The sequence below is a fragment of the Seriola dumerili genome, unplaced genomic scaffold (genome assembly GCF_002260705.1).
Source record: "Seriola dumerili isolate Sdu_G_001 unplaced genomic scaffold, Sdu_1.0 BDQW01000025.1, whole genome shotgun sequence".
Taxonomy (NCBI): domain Eukaryota; kingdom Metazoa; phylum Chordata; class Actinopteri; order Carangiformes; family Carangidae; genus Seriola; species Seriola dumerili.
The window spans coordinates 1,850,574-1,859,436 of NW_019174280.1; the positions used below are offsets into that span (position 1 = coordinate 1,850,574).

At 39.9% G+C, this 8,863-nt stretch overlaps 1 protein-coding gene across 1 annotated transcript; it reads right to left on the bottom strand.

Annotated features, from left to right (window-relative positions):
• Positions 1-2,062: 2,062 nt before the first annotated feature.
• On the bottom strand, positions 2,063-8,392 carry LOC111236178 (NACHT, LRR and PYD domains-containing protein 13-like). Its single transcript, XM_022764837.1, has 5 exons — positions 8,346-8,392; positions 6,078-6,251; positions 4,107-4,153; positions 2,412-2,482; positions 2,063-2,074 (listed from the first exon to the last, which is right to left on the bottom strand). Exons 1-5 carry the CDS (start codon positions 8,390-8,392, stop codon positions 2,063-2,065), a joined length of 351 nt encoding a protein of 116 aa, XP_022620558.1.
• Between the last annotated feature and the right edge of the window lie 471 nt (positions 8,393-8,863).

An 8,863-nucleotide genomic window follows, 5' to 3' on the forward strand; every position in this document is an offset into this window, starting at 1 on the left:
TTTTATTATTTTTTATTTTTGGCTTTAGATTTAATTATTGATTTGGACACACGGTGGGAGTAATTGGAGACACACACAGGATATATGTTGGGTATAGGTGGGAGGAAGTAGGTAGACACAGGAAGTGGGAGAGCACACAAGTTTTCACCAGATCTGAGGCAGAAAGGACAAAGGAACAACACCTGTAAAGAAAAAAGTGGTATGTTTGAAACCTTCGGCATTATGTCAATAAACGACAATTAAACCTGCAAGGATTGACTGGACATTGAATCTGTCTTTTGGGTCTGCGTAAAGACAACTGCCGCTCCTCCTGTGCAAGTAATGGCAAGATTGGAAATTGGATGAACTAATGAAAATTGCTATTACAATATACAATAAAAACAACAGTCAAAGTGAGTCTTAACAAAGGATTTAAAAGAAGATACAGAGTTTACCTGCCTGAGATCTGCAGGCAGGGAGCTCCAACTGGATCCCAAACTGCAAAGGCCCAGGTCACCTTTAGTAACAAGTGGTGATTTGCTGGATGATCTCAGGCAGCAGTTAGGCTCACAGGGAATAAGCAGATCATAGATCAGAGAGAAGCCAGACCGTTCAGTGCTTCAAAAACAAGCAGTAAAATTTTAAAATCAATTCTAAAACTCACAGCTAACCAAAGAAGAGAAACCAGGATTCGTGTGATATGGTCACTTCTCTTGGTACAAGTTAAAAGCCTGGCAGCAGCGCTCTGAATCAACTGCAGTCTATGGATATTTTGTCTGCTGATACTCAAATAAAGTGTGTTACAATAGTCTAATGGTGCTCGCATTCAAGTTCATTTGTTACAAATAGTAGGAAAAAGAAATTTCTTTTTGATCCGATACCAAGTAAAACAGGGCTAGAATCGCTTATACAAATACCAATACTTTTTAAAATTAAAAGTGGCCTACGTATTTTATTTCTAGGGACAGCAGTGTTGTTATTTATGAGGTATATGCATCATCAATAGGTTAAATGTTAATACAATAATAATGGCCACTAAATGATTCGCCAGAGATTAGCAATCATGGAATGCAGGATGGTAGAATTTATACCTGCTACCTGTGAGACCTGGGTTTGATTCCAAATTGAAGCATGTACGTAGCAAGTGAAGAAGAACAAAAAGTGGCTGCAATAATTCATGCAGCATCACTGCATTCATTTATTTTTTTGACCATTATTTTAATGCGATAGGGACAGTTAGAGAGCTGCTGCGGTAAGTACTGACCAGGTGAGCCACCAGGGCACGTCATTGTTGCCTTTATGTGTGCATGGTGCACAGCGCAGTGGTTCATGTTTGAGTGCAAACACGACAAAGAGTGGATGCACTTATGCACATTGCTTGAACAGACAGTTCTACTCTGAGTCCAACACAGAAGAGAGAAACTGAAACTGGTATCGATCTTGCCGATTCAAAAATCGATCTTCAAAGAAAAGACATAGTGTGTGTTGTATTGAGTTCGATCTGCCCACCCCCAGAAAACAGATACATTCAGTTTGAGACAATGAGCGTGTTCATGCACAACACATATTAGTGGTATTAGTAAAACATTCTGTAGTAAAAAACTGAGTTGTGCACGCTAAATAAGTTATGAGTGAATGATTGAATGTATGAATGAATGGATTTAACAAAACAGACCTCTAAAACTTAAAGTATTTTTCACATTAAAATAGTTTTCACTTGTCGGATGAAAAATATTTGCTGACTCATGAAGCTTTGACTGAACTAAATTATAACAATGATAAACAACAGAAGCTACGAGACACTGCTCCAAACATGTTACAGAAGTAAGAATCAGAATCAACACAGTGTGCGCACAAAAAGTTCATCAAAGGCACAATCAGTGATTCAAATGGAAACCAAAGTGAAACCTCGTCCACCAGCAACATTTAAACCACAGGACTGAGGCTGCTGTCACTTCCAAAGACTCTCCCTCCTACACAGAACACAGACACTGAGGAGCCAAATGAGTAGTTCGTAAACCTGAACCCAGGATACAGAGGTTGAGTGAATGTGGTGGTGAAAGTGTGGAGGTGGACCAGTGTGTCAGAGGAGACTCTGTAGAAGGACAGAGTGCCAGCAGGACAGTCCACATACACTGCTACTCTGTGAGAGACGGAAGAAGAGGGGGATGCCCGTCTGATATTGTGCCAGACAGAGTAACCATCATCATCAGAGCAGATCAGAGTCCAGAACTGATCATTTCTTCCAAACAGGCTTTAGTGTTTCCTTTCCTTATGATTCCTCTGAAAGTCACTGATATATGAACCTCTCCTCTCCACTCGACCTCCCAGTAACGGCAACCAGTCAGATCATTTCTACACAGCAGCTGACAACAGTCATTACATCTGTGTGGATGATCACAATATGATTGATTCTGTGTCACACATGTCACCGTCCTGTTGTTGTCAGACAGTTTGAGGTTTCCATTTACTGTGTTTGTGTCCAGTTCCAGTTCACAGGCGTCTGATGGAGAGAACAAGACACAACACAGCTGCAGTTTATCATCTGACTCATCTGGTGGTTTATTGATTGATTATTGACTGATATGTTGTTATTTCCTGTAAAGTTTATCAGTGACACAGTTTATCAGACATCTTTGATCAGTAACGTTTCACTGAATAAATACCACGACTATCAACATTATATTTACAGACAAACTAGCAATGTGCCGTTTGGCCATTATTAGTGACATTAACCCTTGTGTTGTCTACACATTCTGTATACTCCCCTTGTCCTCTGGGTCAAAAATTACCCGCCTTCACTAAACCCCTGAAATATAGAAGCTTAATTTAATTTTTAACACCAAATGTAGTTTGCATGGAGAAACAACCTGCCATTCATCACAAACTGTGTGAATATCTGAGTTTTCCTCTTCACAGTGCAGAAAGACTGCATTTATTCAGTGGACCACACTCATTTTTATTACAACACTGCTGTCATAATTGTCTTCTTTACTAAAGTAGAGGTTTATTGTTAATATCATCATTTCTTAAGGTACTGCAGAGGTGACAATATTTTCTATCAAGAGACAATACTTGTATAGCCTAAGAAAGTAGCAGAAATGTGCAGAAAGTAGTTTTGAATGCATTTCACTGGAGGCGCTCCCAATAACAGTCAGGGTTTTTGCCAGTGAACAGTTATATATTCTTTTCTGTACAATTACGAATTAAACAACACAATATATATGTCCCCCATTTTTTAAACTATTGCTACCACCCAATAAGTGTGTAAACACAACAAACAATAGTTAACCATAAAATATACAAATAAATGCAGATATATTTCTCACATGTGCAGCACACAGTGTTGTTTTACACAGTATGTGTTTTACAGTCCTTCACTGGTGGGCAGACCTGACAATTCTTACTTGCCCAAGCAAGTAAGGCTGGGGCAGCTGGATCCTCAGGTAGAACAGGAAAAGATCCAGCCCCCTGAACAGCTTTCATGGTTTGGGTTATGGTTAGTATTAAGCTGTTCAGCAGTAAAAACTCGGGGTACTGTCATCTGCAGCAACTCTTCAGCCTCTTGAATGTAGAAGTATTAGTGAACAATTCTTTCAAGAAATCTTTATTTTTTGTCTGAAATTGTTTGAACTTGAGTCATGTCTGGGGTAAGAAAAATGATGCTGCACCTGCACGAGAAAGTTGTAATTCTGTCTAAGATAAATCAGTAGGACACAAACTCAATTGCTTGTGTGTGTGTGTGTGTGTGTGTGTGTGCGCGTGTGTGTGTGTGTGTGTGTGTGTGTGCGCGTGTGTGTGTGTGTGTGTGTGTGTGTGCGCGTGTGTGTGTGTGTGTGTGTGTGTGTGTTGTTGTTTTTTAAGTGTGTAACTGACTCTGTGACTGTGATTTGAACTGCTGGGTCAAAAATGCCCCAAAGACAATCTTTGTACCCTGGTGGTGTACAGCTTACATGGAAATAGGAAAAAAGGCAATATTTCACTTTTTCTAATGTTGGGTTCACTCTAGGAAAAGTAATTGAATTTCAAGTTGAAAAAACATCATTTAGGGAGTTTTCACTGCTGTTAAACAGTGTGGCGGGTCATTTTTGACCCGAAGACAACACAAGGGTTAAATCCACATTTACACTTCCTGAGACCAGGTTTTAACCTGTGCTCTCCACGATGGTCCACCCTGGAGGAAGAAACACAGTCATAGTGATTTTCTATCCAACATGAGTCCCAACTGCTGTTCAACATGAAGAACTTTCCTTCAGTTTGTCAGTGTGACACAGAAACAGGCTGAAACTCATCAGTCTGAACTGGTTCCTTGTTTCTTTCACTGGTGTCTATGAGGAAAACATGTGAAGAAGTAGAGTAGATAGATAGTAGAGGATAATGTGACATAAAAACAATAAGAGTCACCACTGATCTGCTCTGTGTTTTTATTTATGTCCTCTTGCATAATTCAACAGAATGGGAAATCTGGGTCTCTGCAATTTCTCCCTTAAAATGAATATTGACCAGAATTTACACATGAGCAACTAAACTGTTTACAGACTGTTCACAGAACAGTTTAACACCAGAGTCAATGGGCCTTATTCACCAATATCTTCTTAAGTATTTTCCTAAATTCTTTCTTAAATTGTTCTTAAAACAGTCTTTAAGTCTATGTCAGATTCATGAACATGTTCTTAAACCACAGAATTGTGCGCACCTGGTTCTATATTGATGAATGCCAATCTCCTCATAAATTGAAAGTGTGTGCCAGTTTTGCCCTAATTAGCATAGGTAAACACCCAAAAATGCCCTTAAAAGGGCATGAGACTGAAAGGCCATGTGAGGACACAGACAGAAGTCACAAACAGACACCATAAGGGAAAGTTGAGAAAATGCCAAAACGAAAATCTAAAGATGGAGCACTGGAATCAAAACGCAAAAGGAGGAAGTGTAGGTAGTGCTGTTTTTGAGCTGGAGGAAGTGAGCTGCAAACGAGTGGTTAAGTGTTCATGTAGCATTCATGTATTTTAAAAGACCATGATGTTTTGTAAATTTTCTTTTTTTAAATATTAATAATGTTATATATTGTAATTTAAATAATATAATATTTTATAACTGTAGGGCAGAATAAAACGCAATAACCACTTATTTTGCTAATAACATGTCAGCACTCAAATGTGTGTAAGAGTACTCTTGAGTGTTCTGTTCTTACCTAAGAACAAATCCCAAATAAGACAACATTGGTGAATGTCAGAATCTTCGTAAAAAGTGCGTAAGTGGGTTTTAAGAAGAAATTTCTTTCGAAGAATGGTTGGTGAATGAGGTCCAGTGTGTTTAGTATCATTTATATGTTTATAATCAAAGCCTCTGTTTCAGAGAGGCCATATGCTGTACAGATTGTGGCTAAAAAGTGTACTGAGAAGTCACATTGACCTTGAACTTTGACCTTTACTACCAAAAAAAATGTTGACCTGATGATGGCATAAGATGAAAAGTCAGAGGATCACCAAGGTTATTAAAGTTCATATAGGAATATTAATGAAAGGGGAACATGAATGTCTGAACCACATTTCATCACAATCATCCAATAGTTGTTGAGATGTGTCAGTCAGGACCACAAATAACAATCTCATGGCAGCTCTAGAGGAAAATTAAGGGAGTCAATGATGTCCTGATGGTTTAATTTCTCTGCATCCTGCATATCTTTTCACATTTTATCGCAATCCAAAAAAGTGTAAACCTGCAGGTAGCACTATAGGGAAAAGTCAGATGGTCACTTTTTATAATCCCCTGAGGATGAATCTTCTGAGGATCGTAAACTCATCTAAATATGTTTAGTAGTTGTTGAGATATTACAGTCTGGACCAAAGCTTTGGGCCGACCAACCAATACTGTCATACCTACATCCATACTGCTATCATGGGTAAAAATTAGAATGATGTTCTCTAATGAAGGGATTTCTCCATTTGGTAAAAGATGTGTGAGGATGCATGTGTTTGATAATTTTGGCAAGTCACTGAGAGAAATAAGAAGTCTTTCATGATGATGGACCCAACAGGGAAACATGAAATGAAAGAAAGGAAACAGGCCTCTAGAGAGTTCTTGATGGCTGTCCATACCTGAGAGTGGACAGTCTCCAGTGTGGATCCTCCTGTTCAGCAGACAGCAGCTTCACTCCTGAGTCTCCTGGATGATTGTAGCTCAGGTCCAGCTCTCTCAGATGGGAGAGGTTGGAGCTTAGAGCTGAGGCCAGAGCAGCACAGCCTTCCTCTGTGACAAGACAGCCTGAAAGACTGAACACACACACACACACACACACACACACACACACACACTTAATTGAGCTGTAATAACCAAATCTGACTGTTAACACTTTTGTTAATTTACACTGTTAATTATGTTTCAACCCTCACCACTGGTTTATTTAATTAGTTGTGGGGATAACTCTCTTTAAACCACAAGGTTTTTGAGTCCAAATGAACATACTTGAGCAACTGTGATCAATCTGTGTTTTATATGAAGAAGTCAAGTATCTGTGTTCTAAACAAAAACATTACAGTGCGTGACAGGTAACCTGAGTCTACAAAATTCAGTTCAATATTATTACCTCATTAATGCAAGATCCATCCATCCATTATCTATACCGCTTATCCTTGTAGGGTCGCTGGGGGGCTGGAGCTAATCCTAGCTGACATTGTGTGAGGGCAGGAGTTGATGTGAAATAAAATCTAACACTCTTCACTTTGGCTGGATAACTTTAGAGGAGACTGGCGTGGACCAGATGACTCTAAAGTTGTCAAAATCTTCAAAAAGGAAAACTTGATGATTAAAAGTTGCAACATTACTCTGAGGCACTCCTATTGTTTTGGTTCAGTTGGTCTTGACTTGGCTTATAAAAATAAAAGATTGCACATGTAGACAAAAATAATGTTACTGGGAGCTTGTGGCAAAGAAAAATAAAGGATGCGAGCCACGAGTTTGTGGCTAGCAGCTTAGAGCTAAGAGTTTACATGGCTACAGAACTGGGCTTTGAGCCGGGACTCTGAGCTTTGAGCAAAGATCTCAGCTTCTAGTTTCTGCATCGTTTTTCTAGCTTCAGCTTTTCAGGCTCTAGCATTGTTTCTCTAACCTCTTCCAGTTTCTTAGCATCTAGCTTCTTAGAAATGAATTGATCACGACTGTTTTATTCCCTGGGGGTTGGCGCACGTTTAAGGGGCGTCACCTGTCTTCTCCTTTGTTTCAACTTGGAGAAGAGAGTGATATACCACGGAACTTTTGTATAGTTTAATTCTAGAGGTTACCTATAAACTTGCATGTCCGTCTTCCACCATGACTATAAAACATTAAATGAAATAACATAAAAAAAAATTAAGGGCAATGAAGGATAAGAGTAATACCAGTGTTGATTTCATATTACATCCTTCAAACCTGGAATTAATCACGATACAAGTGGTTACCTGATCAAACAACAAGATAAACGTTTCCCAAAGCTAATAGTCTATAAATGTTGATTATACAGCAGTTCTTTGACTATAATAATAATAACATGGACATGCTGGATGTCATGTAGTGTGTGTTACCTCGTGTGAAGGATGCTGACAGTATGGTCACAGGAAGGACATTGTCTTAAAGTCTACATGTTACATTTCAAACATTCTATAGGACAGAAATTTGGGATTGACCTATTACATAGAAACATCTCATGAGTTACAGAACAGTTAGATATTTAATTTTAAAAATCTTCCTCAGATCTGTGTCTGTGAAGAGAGTTCTGCTGGTCACTACCCAGGATTGGAATGTGGGTTGTAGTTTATGACTCTTATCTAGAGAGGGACAGAGGAAGGGAGGTTGGTGTGTGTGTGTGTGTGTGTGTGTTTTCATGCATGGCACAGACAGGCCTGGATTCACACCTTAGTGATAATCAGTACTTTTGTTATTAGTTGTCTTATATAAGAAACAATCAAAGTGTCTTATTGTTACAAACTGGAGATTTTGCCTATGTTCTCCAGTTGTCTGGTGTCTATTGGTTGATCCTCTGGAGTTGACCCTTTAACCTTTGGTCTGGTTCTGTTTCTCTCTGGCATGCTAAAAGCATGGACTGTTTGTGGGAGAAGGGTCCTTTGACTCTGTTACCTATCAATTTGATAGTTTGATGGTGGGAAGAGTAACAACGTGTCAATTGTGGGTCCATAACTCTGTATGTCCTTATAATGAACTTCCTTATTGGCCTATGACTGATGCCAGGCCAGGTATGTACGCTACATTCCAAACAGAAAAGACAAAGGTTTCCTTTCTGCAGCTGCTCAAAAGCCAGTTTTCCCAGAGACTCAATCATTGTCCTGCTCTCTGGACTCCAGTGTGGATCTGTCTCAGCTCCTCCATCATACTTGATGTTCTTCAGTTTGGACTGAACCACCAGGAAGTGGATGTACATCTCAGTCAGGGTCTTGGGCAGCTCTCCTCCCTCTCTGGTTTTCAACACCTCCTCCAGAACTGTAGCAGTGATCCAGCAGAAGACTGGGATGTGGCACATGATGTGGAGGCTTCGTGATGTCTTGATGTGGGAGATGATCCTGCTGGCCTGCTCCTCATCTCTGAACCTCTTCCTGAAGTACTGCTCCTTCTGTGGGTCAGTGAACCCTCTGACCTCTGTCACCATGTCAACACACTCAGGAGGGATCTGATTGGCTGCTGCAGGTCATGTGGTTATCCAGAGGCGAGCAGAGGGAAGCAGTTTCCCCCTGATGAGGTTTGTCAGCAGCACGTCCACTGAGGTGGACTTTGTAACATCAGTCAGGATCTCAGTGTTGTGGAAGTCCAGAGGAAGTCGAAACTCATCCAGACCGTCAAAGATGAACACAACCTGGAACTGATCAAACCTGCAGATTCCTGCTTCTTTGGTTTC